The sequence below is a fragment of the Bactrocera latifrons genome, unplaced genomic scaffold, assembly GCF_001853355.1.
Source record: "Bactrocera latifrons isolate USDA-ARS-PBARC rearing strain unplaced genomic scaffold, ASM185335v1 scaffold_28, whole genome shotgun sequence".
Taxonomy (NCBI): Eukaryota; Metazoa; Arthropoda; class Insecta; order Diptera; family Tephritidae; genus Bactrocera; species Bactrocera latifrons.
In genome coordinates this window covers 708,495-727,352 of record NW_017536407.1, presented here as the reverse complement: position 1 = coordinate 727,352, position 18,858 = coordinate 708,495, and the positions used below count along the sequence as shown (strand labels likewise).

The 18,858-nt window shown below is 39.7% G+C and overlaps 2 protein-coding genes across 3 annotated transcripts in view; one reads left to right on the top strand and one right to left on the bottom strand.

The window, feature by feature from the left end:
* LOC108970077 (zinc finger protein squeeze) overlaps positions 1 to 18,858 on the bottom strand; it is a 63,260-nt gene that overhangs the window by 17,286 nt on the left and 27,116 nt on the right. The gene's annotated exons all lie outside the window — the stretch shown is intronic.
* On the top strand, positions 11,839 to 15,006 carry LOC108970078 (carboxylesterase 1E-like). Of its 2 annotated transcripts, XM_018935215.1 has the most exons (4): positions 11,839 to 12,974; positions 13,533 to 13,994; positions 14,052 to 14,700; positions 14,770 to 15,006. In XM_018935215.1, the coding sequence occupies exons 1-4, from the start codon at positions 12,018 to 12,020 to the stop codon at positions 14,853 to 14,855; spliced, it is 2,154 nt and encodes a 717-aa protein (XP_018790760.1). In that variant the 5' UTR covers positions 11,839 to 12,017; the 3' UTR covers positions 14,856 to 15,006. The 2 variants fall into 2 exon arrangements, with proteins under 2 accessions (XP_018790760.1, XP_018790758.1); XM_018935213.1 differs by having other exon boundaries at positions 14,052 to 15,006.

Genomic DNA, 18,858 nt, shown 5'->3' with positions numbered 1-18,858 from the left:
CATTCTACAAGGAGTTCATGAAACCTAATCAAGGACGAGTGTTTTTCGATGAAATAATAAATTGGATAGAGTTCATAAATCACTCTAAGACGAATTTCGTTAACAGTTAAGTTTTTGTTTCGGATTCTATCTAGCAATTCACAGTTCGTCAACTACTCAAAAACTTTTCATTCGCGGATCCATGTTTTCTCTCGACAGCCAGTTTTCTAACCAAAAAATTCAAAGCAGTTTACAATTTGGTTACAAAAGCAGCCCAACAAATGGAAGAAATTGCTCCGAATCGACCCTTAGCTCAAGAAATGTACAAATATTAGTTTGTCAAAAAAGTCTTGCGGTATTTCGCTACTTGGCGCTGGGAGCGGGTGTATGAATTAGCCCCCACTGAATTAAACCCCACCGGGCAAAATGAATTAACCCCCACCAATTTCTCAGTGAATCTTTCCCCACCAAAAATGACGGAATTACCACGAAAAAAAATGCATTAAACCCCACGAAAATGACTTTAGCCCAACTTTAATTCATTTTTAATTTATTTTGCTTGCTTTAAACTTCAAGTTTTTAAATCAAAATTTTAACAAAAATTCAATTATACATATGTATGTATGTAATATTTAAAAAGAAAAAGGTAAAGAGTTAAATGAAAATATGAAAATGTGAGAAAAAGAAAATAATTAAATAAAAATATGTAAATATTCGTCAACATCTTGACGACAAAAAGGGCATTTAAATTTATTAAAATTGTTTGCCGGGTGTATGAATTAGCCCCCACTGAACTAATATTTATTATATGATTATTTACAAAATTATGGTTTCTCCTTTTACGAAACGTACACCGTGATTTTGACCTTTGGTAAAAGAAAAAATCTTTGACAATTCAATCTTAATAGAGTGATTATTAAAAACAGTTCTGCGTATTCTGCATAAAAATGAATATAGAAAAATTGAAACAAATAGAGAATAATCGTATAAACGCAAGAAAGATCTTACTAAATAAAAGCGATACTATAAACTTTTCTCATGTTGCTTGATTTATAATTGGTTCTTTTTTTGGAAAAAAAAGAGTTATGAGGCGCAATTAATAGTTTGTGTTTCTGCTTTCGTTAATGGAATCAGTGAGTCGCAACTCTTTCAACTAATAAGATGGATACCGTTCACAAAAGCTCACTACAAGAAAATATCGGATTTACTCTTATGGCTTGAAAATTCTCCAAACGCTCACAAGTACTATAGCTATAATGTTATACTTAATCAAATAGTTTTTTGTAAAGGAGACTTACGAAAATATGGAGAAAGAAAGCAAAGAAATTAAATAAAATTTGAAAAGTATTATATTTTTACGTTGCTAACTGTTTGTTTTATTTTTATAAAAGATCACGGAATTAAAATGAATTAAGCCCCACGAAAATGCTTTTATCCCAACCAATCAAAATGAATTAAGCCCCTCCAAACGTGGGGGTTCTTACATGACAGAATCCCCACCAAAAAAAAAAAAAAGAACTAATCCCCACAAAAATGACTTTAGCCCCACCTTCCGCCATTTTTAATTTTGTTGTAAAATTGGTGGGGCTTAAGTCATTTTGCCCGGTGGGGATTAATTCAGGGGGGGCTAATTCATACACCCGCTGGGAGCGCGTAGTTCTACTTTTATTCGTCGCATCGGGTCATGCTATACCTTTTGGGAAAGCTCATTTCACGCGCTAACACGTGATTGATTGATTGTCGTTTTTTTTAAGTCGTTCGTGAGTTATAGCGTCGCAAACATGGAGCAAAATAAAGAGAAAATAAGGCATATTTTACAGTACTACTACGATAAAGGCAAGACTGCATCTCAAGCCGCCAATAAAATTTTGTGTAGTTTATGGACCCGATACAGTTTCTATTTCCACCGCACAACGATGGTTTCAACGTTTTCGTTCTGGTGTAGAGGTGGACGAAGATGCGCCACGCTCCGGGCCTGTCGTCGAAAATTGCGATAAAATCGCTGAATTGGCCGAAAGAGACCGACATAGTAGCAGCCGTAGCATCGGTCAAGAGCTGGGCATGAGACATCAAAAAAAAATTTTATGAACAATTGAAAATTCAATAAAAATACCGCAAGACTTTTTTGACAACCTAATATTAGGTGCGCAACTAAGTGTTCGGTGTTTTTGTTTTTTTTTTTTTAATGAAAATTCAATTTTATTGTAAGGAAATCGTTACAAATGAATTATTCTATGTATTTCTTATCGCCAGTCACAATTTTTTCCTATCTTTCTGGCAAAGATCAAACACCATTACGCTTCATCTTACTTATCTTGTGATGCTATCCAAGAGTGAAGCCATTTTGCAAAGTCGTCTTGCGCGTGGAACTGTCGAAATCGAAACCAATTACAACATGTTGTTTTGCTAGGGTCAGTACCTCTGTAAACTTTCTGGAGTTCCCGATTTGCTTCAGCCGCCGATTTCTGTGACTCAAAGAAGAAAACACTATAGCAAACAACACTATCCGACAAAGTTGTGCTTCAGCCGCTGATTTCTATGACTGAAAGTAGAAAATCAACACTCTCCGCAAAAGAAAAAGAGCATTATTTCACATGCATGAGAAATAGTTATTGAATACTGGATGAAATCGGTGTTCCACGATCAGCTTGCTGTTATAATTGTAGGTAGTTAAAAAGCAATCGTAATAATATTTAAATGAAGAGGAGTAGAAGGTTACTCAAATAAAAAAAGTATACAATATATACCAAATATACCTAAAAAGTACTACTATTCACCTTAGTTTTCAAAAAAGTAGCATGCAAATCCACGCCTTAAGCAATTTGCAAAACGAAATCCCACTAATACTTCGGTATGAGCTGAGTAAAATGAAAATTAATTGCAATCACCGCACGAAGAACAATAAAGAGCTCTACTAATTAGTGGGTGTTAGAGAGAGTTAACCTCTTAATGAACTAATTAACTAAAGATTAAGGAATTATGCAGACGAACAAAGCGATGACAATAAAACGGAAAGAGAACTGGACGGATGGAATGCAGAACAGCGACAAAAAAAAAAAATAAAGGAAAATGTGGAATAAGAAACCTACCACGATAGGATGTGAGGTATGTATAATAGGGGCATGTATGTGTGTGTGAATGGGAGTGCAAACTTTTTTGGCGATCAGATAAGGTAAAATTAAATTTCAAGGCGGTTAATCTATTTAAATGCACTAAATAGTTCAGGACAATAAAAACGTACCAACACAGCCAAACATAGGTATGGATAGATTGTGAGTGTTTGTGTGTGTGTGTTTTAGTGTGGAATTGAATAGTTGCATGCACGAATGCGCAGATTTACGGCTAGAAAGGATCTACAAGCGCACAAATCGCACAAATCGCACCGAATGCACCGGAATGCGGCTGTCACTACAACAAAAGCAAACATACGACTAATTGCGCGCAGAAATCACAGCTAAAATGCGAAAGTGTATGCGAATATTTGGTGCAGTCGGACGAATAATGGTGCACTTGGACAATGCGAGCGGCTGAATGGTGGCTAGAAGAAAGAGTAGTGTTTTGAAGACACTGCGAAAATTGCTGTATGGTGTATGTGTATGTACGTACATGTATGTAGGTGCAATAGCGATGACAACAACAGACATAGCAGCGCACAAATCCGATTGTGTGGAGCGAGACAAGCATTAGCCGCTTAAGAGTGCCGCTTTTGTGATAGAAATTTTATAAATGTATGTGTGTATGCATGTATAGTATGTGTTGATGTGCGTGCGTTTGGCGGCAAATTTTCAAAAACCAACAAAATAATTGAAAAAGCATAAATATCTAACTTGTCGAACATCCCTTAAGCTGGTAATACCTTAAACCTTTTGAACTTTACAAGCGAAAGGAGGTTAGCAAAATATTTTCATAAACCTGTACGCACAATAAAATAGATAAACAAAACGCACAAATAAATGTAGTGGATATTATACAGTTATTATACATACATATGTTTGCATGTACTATATGTAAGGACAAGTATACATATGAATGGTTGGACGGTTGGACAATTCAATAGGAAAATAAGTTAACAGCGGCTGCATCGAAGTTATATACCCTTCATGGGTGCATTTCCTTTAAGATAATATCTTATAAAAAGTGTTATCTTGATTTTGATCGGTCAGTTTGTATGACAGCTATATGATATAGTGGTCTGATCGAAATATATATATTCGGAAATTGTAGCGCTGGTTTAGGTAGTAATCTGGGCTAAATTTTATGAAGATATCTCGTCAAATAAAAAAGTTTTCTATAAAACAACTTCATTTCTATGGGTCAGTTTGTATAGCACCTACATATATGCTAGAGTGGTCCAATCGAAATAATATTTTAGAAGATTGTAGCGCTGCTTACTATCCATATCTCTGCCGAATTTTATGAAGATATGTGTTCTAATAAAAAAGTTTTTCATACAAAAACTTGATTTGGTTCGCCCAGTTTGTATGGCAGCTATATGCTATAGTGGTGGGATTTGCACAATATGTATGTATATAAAAAGTAACCTTGAGTTAAATAGCAATCTGTGCTGAATTTCGTGAAGATACCTTCACAAATAAAAAAAGTTTTCCATACAAATACTAAATTGTTAGCGATCAGTTTGTATGGCAGCTATGTGCTATAGCGGTCCGATGGGAACAAAATATTTAAAAATTGTAGCGCTGATTTGGGTAGTAATCTATGCCGAATTTTGTGAAGATATCTGGTCAAGTAAAACAGTTTTCATACAAAAACTTGATTTGGGTCGCCCAGTTTGTGTGGCAGCTATATGCTATAGAGGTTTGATATCGGCAATTCTAACATATGGGTAGCTTCTTGAGGATAAAATGACGTGTGCAAAATTTCAGATCGATATCTTTAAAACTGAGGAACTTCCCGTACATAAAGAGGACCAAACAGATGGACATGGCTACTACCGACTCGGCTGACATGCTGATAATTTATATAAGTACATACTTAATAGGATCTCAAATTTTTTCTTCAGGGTTTAGGGTATAAAAACATACATACATTTAAATGATAAAGTTGTTCATACAAATATGTATATACATACATATGTACTTGCTATTTGCTCAACATTGCACTACAATTCATGGCTCGTCTCTCCTTATGAATGACCGTCCACTTTTACAAATACAAAACACTGCACTGTTTTCCATTCATAACTGTGTCTGCCAATGCATTCAAACATACTCATATAAATATGTGAATATGTGTGTGCGCGTGTATTAGCCCAGCGATTACCGCATTACATCAACTGTATTATTGGACAAATACAACAAATCAATTGTTTCATTGGCAAATCGGATATTAACAATATCTGTGCATTGTATCGCCACACACGCGCATATACACACATACATACATATGTATAAATACACAAATCAACAAAGAAAACACATGTAGTGCTTATTTTCTAACAGAAATAATAAATATTCAATATGCGTGGGTAGGACGAGTGAAGTAGCCACTCGCCGCACATTGCGTCCTCAGCTTCTTCACAGATGTTTGCCTTCACTCTGCTCCGATTGTTACTATTTGCACCGAACAATGTGCACTAAACTCCCTCGCACTCACATATACACGCACGCAATAGCCACATATGCAGTGACCAGCGTTTGTCCAGTGGTTATTCCTCTAAATATTCCAAACATACTCTATTCGGCTGTGCTCGTGTGCTTGTAACACTCTTATGTGCCCATTGTGCTTGAGCCAGTGTTTCCTAGAAACATCTCTTTGAACTGGAAGACAATGTGTTGTAATCGCTGTTGCTTACCGCAGATTATGTAAACTGCTTGGTTCTTCCATTGGGCAGTCAGTGGCTGCATGGTCCTTCGTCGTATTAATGTTTAATTTTCATCTTATTGCCATTGATCCGCCCTATGGCAAACTAATTTTTTCCTATGCTTTACCAATGTGTTTGCATCGTTCCAGTGTAGGTGTAAATCTCCAATTTTAAGGTTAATTTAGGCGGTGTGCTCGGTGACAAACGACAAATTGTTTTATTGGTTTAAGTGGACTTTGATTTTGCTATATTGGTTCAAATGTAAAGCACATAAATAGCTGGTATAGAGATAGATGATAATAATGCGAGCGAGCAGAGTAAGGATTTTCATTATAAATAATTTGATGTTCTCATGAATCGGTTATGAAGATCTATATCTTCTGATAGCAATAGAAATGGAAAAAAGAAGAAGAGGAAAACCGATTACTATCGATAAAAATCTTGAAATCCGGGTATAGAATGTTTCAGCAAGGGTTTTAACAAGTAAAAAAGGAGTACGTTATACTGGTCCTTAGTAATTCCAGATGGTACGGAGATTTAGCTTAATTTGAGTTAAAGTATTCGTCAATCAGGACGTCAACCCAAACCTTAAGAGCGATTTGATATCTCATTTTCATCTAGTCCCTTGAACTGCAAACTCCTAGATATCTAAGCCGAGTTCTAGATATTGCTCTATCCAGCAGAAGGTGTTTCAACGTTCTCCCATCTCCCAGGCCTACTTCCTTACACTTTCTGCATGTATCGTCATTACTCATGCCCATCCGGCTTGCATGTGATGCCTGTAGGTTGTGGCCTGTCATCAGACCAGCAACCGTCTCCGTTCAGGTCTTTTCGAGACGGTGTGAGTACAAGAAGTTCTCATTCGGGGCTTTTACAAATGATATTGGCGAAACTGCGTATCAGCCTTTTCGGAAATTTCATTGAATTTCGATTTTCGTTTCATTTCCCGGAATTCCATTGTGGAATCCAGTATACATATATGCCTCCGCTTTCCGGTAGCTGCTACATTTAGTGCATCCTTGCATCTAAAGAAATTTCCTTCCGTAATGCGATGTGAGATTATTGCCTTAATTGCTCCCTGGCTAGTGACGTATATATTTATCAATTTTATGTTGTTTCCTGATTGTTAGCTATGTCAGCAAGTTTTCTGTCTTTAAAAGAATCGCCTAGAAGATACTGCAGTATTCAAGAAGCGTGAAAGGTTGCCTGAGATCCAATTCCGATCAATAGATTCCGGCTTCCACACCAAAGCAATATTTTATCCGTCTGATAATACTAGAGTAATGCGAAATTTTATCATTGGAAACTGCCACCGCAAGATTTTTTCTTCTTTATTGGCGTAGACATTGCTTACGTGGTTATAGCCGAGTTTACAACAGCACGTCAGTCGTTCTTACTCTCCCCTGTTTGGCGCCGATTGGAGATTCCAGGTTTAGCCAGGTCCTTCTCCACTTGGTCTATCCAACGGAGAGGAGGCCTTTTAACTCCTCTTCTTCTCCCGGCGGGTACTGGCTCGATTACTCTCAGAGCTGGAGTGTATCCATCCATTCGGACGTCATTATTACCCAGCCAATGTAGCCGCTGCCTTTTAATTCGCTAAATTATGTCAATTCCGTCGTATATTTCGTACAGCTCATCGTTCCATCGACTGCGGTATTTGCCAATACCCAAAGTACCATAAATCTTCCGCAGATCTTTTCGTTCGAAAATTCTTAACGCCGACTCTTCCGATGCTCTCATCGTTCATGCCTCTGCACCATATAGCATGCCCGGAATAATGAATAACTGGTGGAGTATGGTCTTTGTTCGACGAGTCAGAACTTTATTTTAGTTAATTTGCGTTGGATTACTAGACTGACGTTGTTGTTGTGTTAATACTGGTTCCAACATAGATAAAATTATCTACGACTTCGAAGTTATGACTGTCCACAGTGACGTGGGAGCCAAGTCACGACTGCCACGACTGTTTGCTGACAGGAGATATTTTGTCTAGCCTTAGTTAAAATCTCCTGTACCAAGGTATAGAACATACAAATAATCAATCTCTGACCAACAACTTTAAAAATTTCATTAATTTGCGAGCGACGCTCAAAATTATCTGTGCAGAGAAATCTCCACAACTTCACAAGCCACACGCAATCGTGCGCCACACATGAGCATCAGCGATAAACTGAAAATATATATTTTTAATTATAATCCCGTTAATTAGTCCAAATTGGTATTTTGCATATTGAGTTCAAGCGAACAAACGAGAACCGCCAAAGCAAACCACAAACTGCCGACCACAAGACCACCACCACCAGCAGCTGAGAGCGGCTTGTGAGCGCATATTAGCAAATATTACAGTTGTAGAAATCAGTTTTAAAGCAAGCACATACATATTCTTTAAATAAAGACGAAGCTTAAGCGAAAATTTGCCGCAAAACAGCTGTAAATCTCATAATAATTTCGAAAAAGCCGATTCTGCAGATTTACGCGGTACACCTTTCGATCGGCTGCGTGGCTGCGAGAGATGCCAATACAGTAGCGGCACGCAGAGCAACAACAAAAAACATAAATAATTATAGCCTTTGCCATAATAGAGCCACCAAGTGTGGCAGCTGAAGTCCTGTGGCTCCTTTCCCAGCACACGGTAACCGGGACTCACACAACTAAGGATATGTTTGTGTGTACGTGTGCGTGTACTTTGGTCCTCGCATCTCAATAGTTCGCAGGGATTTTCATCAATTTGTGCCACAAATTCGGATAATTGGCAATTTTCTTTTATTAGCCGCTGCCGCCGCCACTGCCGCTACCATTTGCTACCGTTTCTCTGCAAAAGCAATGTTGCTTACATGGTTATTGTGTTGTCGGTTTGTGCGTGCACTCACTGACCGCTGCCATTGCAAACAACTTAATCCTCTTGTTCCGTAGCCACAAAAGAAAATTGCAGATGAAATTGTCAAAACATTTACCTACTCGTAAAGTACTCGCTAGCCTTTGATTGTAGCCGCTAATAGCGAACAAATACTCTAATTTTATATTCATTATTAATTTAGTTGGGAAAAATCATAAATTCTCAGGCTATTGTAAGTGGTTTATAAAAATATTTGTTAGCAGATAAGTTTTACACTTGTTTGAACTCATAAATCGATGGCAAAAATTTTAAAGAGAATAAATTAAAAAAATATATATAAAAACATTCTGAGGGAAATTGTAAGTATTTGAACAAAAGCCGGACAGTGGTGAAGTGTGATGCTGGGTAACTCTGGTTGAAAATAGCTCTTACACCAAAAAGATGAAAAATCATTCATTCTTTCGACCACATGGGCTTGCTTTTCTACTATTTCCGCGTTTCCTTAGGTCGCGTATAGGTCTAGTATTTTCTTTCAACGTTTCTACTTATAATTTTCTAGCTTTCTTCGCTCCGTTTTGTTATATGAAGTATCTTCAAACCTCAATGACTATATACAGGGATACTACACAACTCATTTCACATACAAGTATAGGAACAACACTTTGTTTCTTATAACAAGCACCTAGAGAAGCGATGCTTCTCCTTATCACTTTAGGTCGACTTCAAAAGGATACCTCCCCAGAGGATGCCACGTCTAGGTTGAGTTATTTGACTCATAAGAAATAATAATCATTTCTGGGCCCTCCCAAGTGAATGGCGCTCAGAGAACTTTCCTCACTTGCGTGAACTTCATGGCTCACATGGCTCACATGGCTCTATCCTTCCTACAGATAGGCGCTGGAGGATTCAGACAAGGAGACTACCTATCATGTGATTTCTTCAATATACAACTGAAGAAAATAATTCGAGATGCAAAGCTTAACCGAGCGGGTACAATATTCTATCTGGCGCGCTGTTGTAAACTCGCCACAATCGCGTAAGTAGTGTCTACATCAATAAAGAAGAATAAGAATGGGCGCTGGATCTGGCAGGCCTTTCTCATGACAACCTGGTCTACGTAACCGGAACGATGCAGATTTATATTCGGCCAAGGCGTGCCATTTCCGCAGCGTTTCTCCAAATTATTTCAGGGATGACTTCTGTTACTACAAGGGTCTTTGAATACGAACCTGATTCAAAGAGACAAATAGCGTCATACCTGCCATATGGAGTAGAAAGAAATGAAAAGACAGTCGAGGTGGCCTACTCGGGGGCAGCAAGAAACGCATTTCTTCTAAGCTACACAACAACACAGAGCATTGCACAAAGTTACGTTCGGGTAGTGTTGATCGTGGACTGAGCAAAAAGGGAATTAAGTAATATTGTAGGAGTCATTACACGTTAAATATTATCTATGCGAATACCCAGTCTTCAGACAATATTACAACTCAAGAAACATTGGACGGCTGGTCAGGTTGTTTAGCAAGTCCACTGAGTTACTGCATAAGGCTTTATTTGCTTACCACCCGGTAAGGCACAATCAGCCTAATGATGGCCTAAGTTCTTCTACCTGTGGTCTGGTACTAATTCGCCTACTTTTCCAGCCAACCGATCAATTAAACAATAGCGTCGATAATTCACTATTCAAATGTTTACCGGCATTCCGGGAATGACGTTGTTATAGTACTATACTCTCGTTGCTAGCAAGTTTTTCCCAATAGACATTTGATCGACATACCGGATTCAGACTAATTAGCTAAAAATGCGTCAGCTTCGAATAATCCGTTTAAGGGCTCTAAAATTACAACACTGCGGCTATGAGGCTATGCAATAATGAATGACAAATAATTTATATATGTATATGGTATTGTATCACTCCACGCATGATTTTCAGAACACGCGGAATAAATTTAACCTAAAGTTGTAGAATACAGAAGAAGAAGAATAGCAGAAGAAGTGCAACCCACCTAGTTTCTAGACAGATTCAACGGATATCAATATAACGAAACAACGAAGCATTAATTAATAAAATTGCAGCTTCCAGTTATAACAGTACGAGGTGTGTTCAAAAAGTATCGCGAATTTTGAATTTTCGCGGATTACGTATATTCGAACTTCGAATTTTTTGTGGCGTTATGTTGGTACTCATGTCTCTCACTTATGCCGACAAGCTCGGCCATTTTGAATGTTCATTTAATTGTTGACAGCTGCTTTACTTGCACGTGTTTTGGATCGTCTTCGATTTTTACCTATTCAAAAAAATGGGTCAAAGAACTTGTATCAAATTTTGTGCGAAAAACGAAATTAAGTGCTCGAATGCATTCCGAATGTTGACTGTGGCATACGGAGAAGCTACCTTGTACGGAAGCAACGTTTATCGGTGGTGCAAAATGTTCTCAGAAGGCCGATAGGATGTGACAAAAATTGGCTTTTGCACCACGATAACGCCCCTGCTCACACATCGTTGTTTGTGCGCGACTTTTTAGCCAAAAACAACACACTAATGATGCCGCAGCCACCGTATTCCCCAGATCTGGTCCCCTGTGACTTTTTCTTGTTCCCTAAACTGAAGAGGCCCATGAAAAGACGACGTTACGCTTCTCTTGACGAGATAAAGACGGCATCGAAGGAGGAGCTGAAGAAGATAAAAAAATAATTTTTTGAAGTGCTTCGAAGATTGGAAAAACCGTTGGCATAAGTGTATAACATCTCATGGGAATTACTTTGAAGGGGACCAAATAGATATTCATGAGTAAATAAATAATTTTTGAAAAAACACAAAATTCGCGATACTTTTTGAACACACCTCGTACTTCCAACAAATTGCAACTTATTATGTATAACAACAACAAAGGCACTCGCATATATATTAAATGAGTTCCGCGATAAATCTGAGTTTTTTATTTATTCCTCACATTGTTTAAGCTTGAAGATAATTCAATGTATGGAATTACCGAATGCAAAACCCAGCTAATTATATCAGCGAAATGACAGAGCAAAATAAAACAGTTGAAAATATATATATAAATGCTGGATATATACGCAATACCCAGCATTAGTATTCATATTTGAAGCTAATCTGCATTCAGCAGTGGCAATCGTAATAACCTACCGCTGGACATCGCTATCGCTACGATACACCCAAAAGCCGGAGAGGGGGGCGCGCGCAGAGCTTGCGTGCTTGAGCATTCTGAGCTGAGCCGATAGCTCACACGCAAAGCGCTGGAGCGAAACACTTGTTCGTTTGCAGGGCGCGTATTCAGTTACTGTTTGACATTCGCATTAAAAACATACGACAATTGCTGCTCCACAGTAATCACGCTCGCAATAACCGCACAAGATATGATCGTTATGGCTACGCAAGTTCAAGCATTTTCAGTGAATTTTATTGCCACCAAAGTGGTTAAACTGCTTTTTGTGTTTGTGATTTTGGCAAGCGCGTTAATTTTATGTGATGCGTCACCTGCGGAAGACAGTTTGCAGCATAAACGTGTAAAACGTATTGTGGGTGGTCGCCAATCGAAAGCGCCACCTCCCGACGATCCGGTCGTATTTACGCGCACTTTCAATCGCGATGCACGCGTCGAAGGTTTTCGTAATGTACGCACCGGCATCTACTCATTTCTCGGCATGCACTATGCCGAACCGCCAATTGGTCTATTGCGTTATGCGCGTCCAGTCTACAAGCGTATGGCCGGTGATATTAATGCGACAGAATATGGCTCGCCTTGCGTACAACCGGATCCATATGATCCAAGACGCGTGGTAGGTAATGAAAACTGTTTACTTTTGAACGTGTTTACACCACGTATGCCGGATGAAAGCACCGGTTTGCCAGTCTACGTTTGGATACATCCGGGTGGCTTTCGTTATGGTTCTGCAGCGCAATATGACGCGACACCTATGGCACAGCAAGGTATAATAGTCGTAACGCCGCAATACCGGCTTGGTTCGTTGGGTATTATGGGTGATGGCACTAAGGAGTTCGATGGCAATTTGGCGATCTTCGATATGGCTGCGGCTTTACGTTGGGTTAACGATTATATACAACATTTTGGCGGCGATCCAAAACAAGTCAAGGCTATTGGTCATGGTTCGGGCGCAGCGAGTGCAATGTATTTGTCGATGTCACGTTCGGCACGTAGTGCGAGTGATATATCGGGTGTGGTGGCGATGTCCGGTACGGCATTGTCGCAATATGCGACCGACAAGGAGCCCGTACAGAGTGTGGAGGAGGTGGCGAGCATTAATGGTTGTCCGACAACGAATGAGTTGGCGATTGTGCAGTGCTTAAGAGAGGTACATATACAATGTATATATTGATTATATGTATATATGTAATATTCATTGTGAACAAATATGCCCGAAAGCTGTTGTGTAAAGAAAAAAGTTGATTTGCAACGAGTTTTGGCAATTAGAGCGTAGAATATAGGGTTTGACAGCTTCTTATCGACTTTGGAGTGAAAAAATTATTAAAAAAAACTGGTCGTATATTAAGTTCAGTTATAAAAGCTACTTAGAGCTAAGCTGATAACGATTCTGTGGTAATAAAAAGAAACGAACCAAACTCGTTATTTTGTTTAAGTCATAATTCCACACTTTTAAAACTGATCTGGAGAGTAGTAACAGGGAGAGAAGATGGCATAAAAAAACAACATCGAGATCAGTTCAATTCATGTCGATCCAAATCTATCGACACTAAATTAGAAGGCTATTAAAATTCTGGCTCACTCTTGATATCTACTTTTACATACATCGTAAAGAATTAGTTAAGGAAAGTAAGCTACCATTGAGCAAAAAATATGTGTTTCCAGTAAAGCCTCCAACAATTTCAACCCTTTCTAATAATCTTTTCAGAAATCTGCCGAGGAAATTATACAAAATGACTCGCAAGTCCAAACGGAACGTCTCGCCGGTCGCGCCATTGTTACAGGACTCACTGGCAGTGCCGGTTTCACGCCGCACATCGAGGGCGAAAACGATGGACGTGCCTTACCAAGCTTGATTGTGGGTGCACCGGAGGAACAGTTGCGTAGTGGCAACTTCACACCCATACCGTTGTTAACGGGCGTCACAAAACACGAGACCGCGAACGCAGTTAGCATCGGCACGCTTAATCGAATCTTCGGTTCAGTAGAAGAATTTCTCAGTTCACTCACCGATGTTCTGAAAGATTTAACAGGCTTTTTGCGTGTCGATAAAGTCACAGGAGAAATCTTAAAACCCGTGTTGCCCGGCCTAACATCGGCTTTGACACCAACACTCAACGATCTGCTCAAAGTGCCGGAGACATTAAATGTGGATCAAGTTTTGTCGAAGGTATTTATATATATATTTTTTTATAAATGCAAATTACTTGAAATTGACCTCGTTTAGGTTGTTGAAACCACCACCGATATACTCTTCAATTTGCCCGCTGTTCTAACCACACAAGTTTGGTCTCAAATCGCACCTTCATTTATGTATAGCTTCGAATATAACGGCACACATTCGAAAGGTATACATTTCTTGCGTGGCCTACCGATCGTTTCGGAGCAAGCTAGTAATAATAATACAGAAATAGTAGCGCATGGTGACGAACTCGGCTATATGTTTGATGCAAATGATTTGTTCGGCAATCCCATAGCCGAAGCAAAGCTGGTGGATGAAGAAGAACTGAAAGTGCGTAAAAACTTGATTGGTATGTTGGTGACGTTCGCCAAATCGGTTGGCTCGGAAAATATGAAAGAGTCAGGCGGCGTACCGCTTTTTAAAAGCGTGACTGGCAAAGGTGTGCCCTTCATAAAAGTGAATACGGAACTAAGTGCCGACAGTGATTTTCGTTTTTGTGAGCTCTCAGTGTTAGGTGCCTCATTGACACCGCTGACTTCAACAACTTGTGAAAGTTTGGGCGGTTTGCTTACACCCTTAACGGGTGTAGTTGGTGGAACACTGGACGGTGTTGGTGGCGTGCTCGGCGGCGGTGATGGAGACAATGGTGGTGTAGTGGATAATCTTGGAAATACTTTAGGTGGAGTGCTGGGTGGTGGTGGTGGTAGACCTGGTGGTGGTCGGGGATCCGGCGAACAATCGAATGGCGGTGGTGGTCTGCTTGGTGGTAGACCCGTTGGTGGTCGGGGATCCGGCGAACAATCGAATAGCGGTGGTGGTTTGCTTGGTGGTGGTGGTTTGCTGGGTTAAAAATTGAAAGCTTCATACAACTTTTTGTAAACATACAACTAATACAAATTTAATAGAATCAGATAAATCGGCAAACTTAATTCCAATTAATATACGATTTTTCAAAACCTGTACTGAGGATTAGAAAAGACTAATAAATTATATCCAGTCATGTGAGTTTTAACTGGAACTGGCACGCCGACGCTATCTAGCATATATTGACTCCGTTGTTCTGAAGGAATTAAATACAAAAGTAGGTTCAAGGAAGGCTAAATGGGGTCATGTATAGAAGTTGCCACTAGTGAGGAACGTTCTCTGACTGCCATTCAATTAGGATTGGCCAGAAACGATTCTTTTACATATGGCTCAAGCAGCTCACAACTTTCGGTGTATCCTCTGGGTAGCCAAAAAACATCCGCTTGAAGGCGAACTAAAGTGAGAAGGCGAAACATTCCCTCCTCAACGTTGGCGCTGGTTTTGGGATCCGCAAAATAAAACTCCTACCAATCATCAAGAAACAACAGCCTCAGATATGAAGGACCTGCCTTCGCTTTCAATCTCATATTGACGTAAAAAGAAGAAACGACTGGCGCTGTTGTTAATTCAGTTAAAACTGCGTAAGCGGTGTCTACGCCAGTAAAGAAGAAGAAGAAGAAGGAGGTTCAAGGGCGGTGCCGGAAAACTCTGGTTTGTATCAGCCTATATGCTGCACGATGACGAGGTGGAGGTGGAAGCTCGAACATACTAAACGTCATTTTAAGTGCAAATCTCTAAATTTACCGCAGGGGAACTACTCTGCTTTTGTAACTTCGTCCAGACAAGCAACTCTTTACTTCACTTTGGCATCAAAGGAAGCAGATCTTTTAAGCTCTGAGTGGAGTGTTCTTAATGAAAACTCCTTTTCTGATCATAGGTACATTAAATATCTGTCCAAGTAAGATCCATCGATTTTTGATCAATCCTGCGAGCTAAACTATATTATCAACTTGGTTGAAACCTCTTATGTTAGATGCAGAAATTTCTTGTAATGTGTACTTTGGGATGTTCTCTTCCCACTCTTAAATAATACAAAAGCACGTTGTGTTACGAAAATGTTTCGATGAACGCTAGATGAAGAGTATAGCGGAGTCAAGTTTGCAGGAGGGTGTTTTAAGGACAATTAGTCGCTCAGATCTTATTTAGATTAGAATCCCTACCTCCGATTCTGGTCATAGGTCATGAAATCTTAAAATCTTTCTGAAAATTTGTCAAGGTGCCGAACTTCTATGACCCTAAAAGCGCTTTAATCTAATCGAAGCTAAAATTATTCGACAAAACACATCCCCACACATATTCGAAATAAATGAATCGTTAATTATAACGGTTTTATTAGTATTTTATATTTCCGCAAGTCTCATTATTTTTGACACATCTATTATCAATTAATTTCTAACTCGGATATGCAGAAAATCAAATCTCTTCCACTTAATAAAACCTGAAGCACACCGAGGTACATCATTCCGCCCACAACAACAGCAATTACTGCAACCAGAAGCCAGCAAACATATAATTTGTGTTAAACCATAAATACCGTGTCTGCAGCAACGCCCACTCACCACAGTTGCGACGTCACCCCCAAAGCAGGCACAACAATTTTGACACGTACTTGAGGGCTGTCAAAATTCATACGTTCCTCCGTACGCACGACGACGCGGCTAAATGAGTGTGTTAATAAGTAAGCAGGCGAAATATGTTCACAACCACAACAACAGTGCAACAAAAATACCAACAAAATACAGCACAGCAATCGAATGGCACAGCAATCCGAAGCAACAGCAGCCAATTATGTGGAAAATGTGCGAAAAGAATTTCATGACATATGAGGAAATCTGCAATTTGCGAAAGCCAAGCCGAAGAAAGGCGAAACCATACCGAGTCGACAAACAAAAAATACAAAAAAACGAACGAAAAAAAAAGGAAAGAAATCACAACTTGCGCTAGGCGGGCGCTCAAGCTGGCGTGGATTGGCAAGCTGACGCATTGGCGCTTTGCCGTTCCGGCCGAACGACCAATATGCTGGTGAAAATCTGTTTGAATGGGTGGATGTGAACAAGTGTTAAAAGCCGATTTCACTGTAATTACAATTCACACACCGAGTGCGGTGTGGGCTGTTGTGATGGTTGCGTTGTGCAGTCGAGGTAGCGGCAGGGAAGTGGTGCGGTCGGAAGGGTGGTAAATGAAAACAAATGCCAGCAAAGACAAGGAAACCATAGAACATGGAAATCTGGCAAATGTGTTCTTTTTGTTTGAGAGCACTTAAGAGACACCACAACCACCACCAACACCGTTAGCAGCATCATTATGGACCACGAGCTGCAGACGCCCACAACTCAGCGCAGCAAACCGCCCACCCGAGCGCTTAATACAGAGCAAATGACAAGCTTAACCGCACGACGTGCAAACAAAAGCGCACACAAAACAACGCAAAGCGTCGGCAAGTGGATGCCAGCGTCGGCTTGAGGTCCCGCCGCTTATGCTTCTTTACAAATCGACCGCATTGGCGGCGGGGAACAAGTGACGACCAAATAAAAACTTTCGCTGCAAGTAGCAGAAATCACGACGGCGCGTGTATTCCATGTTTTACAACAACAATAAACTGCTAAACCGCTGTCGGCTTGAGAAGTGAATCTCGGTCACATTTTGCGCATCCTCACACCCCGCGCACAACTTCCTCCCCGCACTCACTTCCTTTTCGAACACTGGCGTTGCGTCGCTGCCGCTGCCGCCGCGGCAGCAATAGAAATGTCATAAACAAACCGATCAAATGTGTGCATGACAAGAATAACAATAATAGTAATACCACATAAAAAAAGGTGGGCGCTAAAAGAAAGGGGTGTGACAATAACTGCCAACAACGAAACACCAACAAAATCAAAATCATTTGATTGACGCAGGAACTCCAAAACTCAACTCCAACCACGGCGCTAAAACGGCTTACAATCATAGAACGAAGTGTCCTCTTATGTGTGCGGTTTAAAAAGGTAGAAGTTGTTGTTGTTGCACGCACCAGTTTTTAAATGTCACAATTACTTGGCATACAAATGGGATTAAAATTAATGTCAGCGCTCGTGCAACGGTTCGGCAGTTGAAGTCGTTGTGAAAATCTGAAAACATTTAAAGGATTACAACAATAACACACAGCTACTGTCTTCATGCAGCCGAAAGTTTACAAAATTGGTTGTTGATTATTGAGTGTTTTTGACATAATTATAGGGATTTCGAATATGAATCTGAGAGCGACGTCGCTCAAATGCAGCCAAAGTTTTGTTTTGTAAGACAACACGGACATACTATTTTCATCATAATCCGAAAATCCGACTCAATCACTGAGTATTGAGGGTTATTTCATGTATATCTGTTCCTAGCTTGAAAAGTTTAAGGACAAACTGAAATACTGAATCAACTTGAAGTAGACGACTGTTCTGCTATAAATGCTTCGTTCGGTGGGCGGAGATGAAATAATTTCTTACTAGATCGGAAATAGAAACAAGCACTTCCCTAACTTTTAGCTTCAGCTGAACCTAGTTTTGGGATTCAAAACGTGGTGACATTTCGAGTTAATTCAGGTTAAGTTGGCTGATTCTTCATTATTCCGAAAGAATAATAGGTCCACTGCAAACTTTATAGTACGCGGTTATAGCCGAAATCCAGTGTCTAGTGTTTTAAATATTATTGCTATCCGAGATCTAACAAAAAAAAAAAACCAAAGGTACAATGAATCGATATTGCACTCGATATCAAAGCAGAGTTGAGTCCAAGGAACATTGTAGCATCCTAAGCATATTTACCTCATCCCGACGTAAGTGAAATATGCAAATGTAGGAAGGTCTTCTGAGAACTTAAGCCCTACCAACAGTAGAATAAGAGCCTACGTGGAGTCCAGAGACCATTATAGCATCATAAACTTATTTATCTTGAGCTCATCCCGACATAAAAGAAATATGCAAATGCAAGACTTCCCGCAGAAAGAAAGCATAGGTCAGGT

Excerpts from the sequence above, each read along its gene's own strand:
- LOC108970078 (XM_018935213.1), top strand. The coding sequence starts at position 12,018 with ATGATCGTTATGGCTACGCAAGTTCAAGCATTTTCAGTGAATTTTATT. Across the intron at positions 12,975-13,532 it reads TTGTGCAGTGCTTAAGAGAG|AAATCTGCCGAGGAAATTAT; the intron begins GTACATATACAA and ends TAATCTTTTCAG. Across the intron at positions 13,995-14,051 it reads TGGATCAAGTTTTGTCGAAG|GTTGTTGAAACCACCACCGA; the intron begins GTATTTATATAT and ends GACCTCGTTTAG.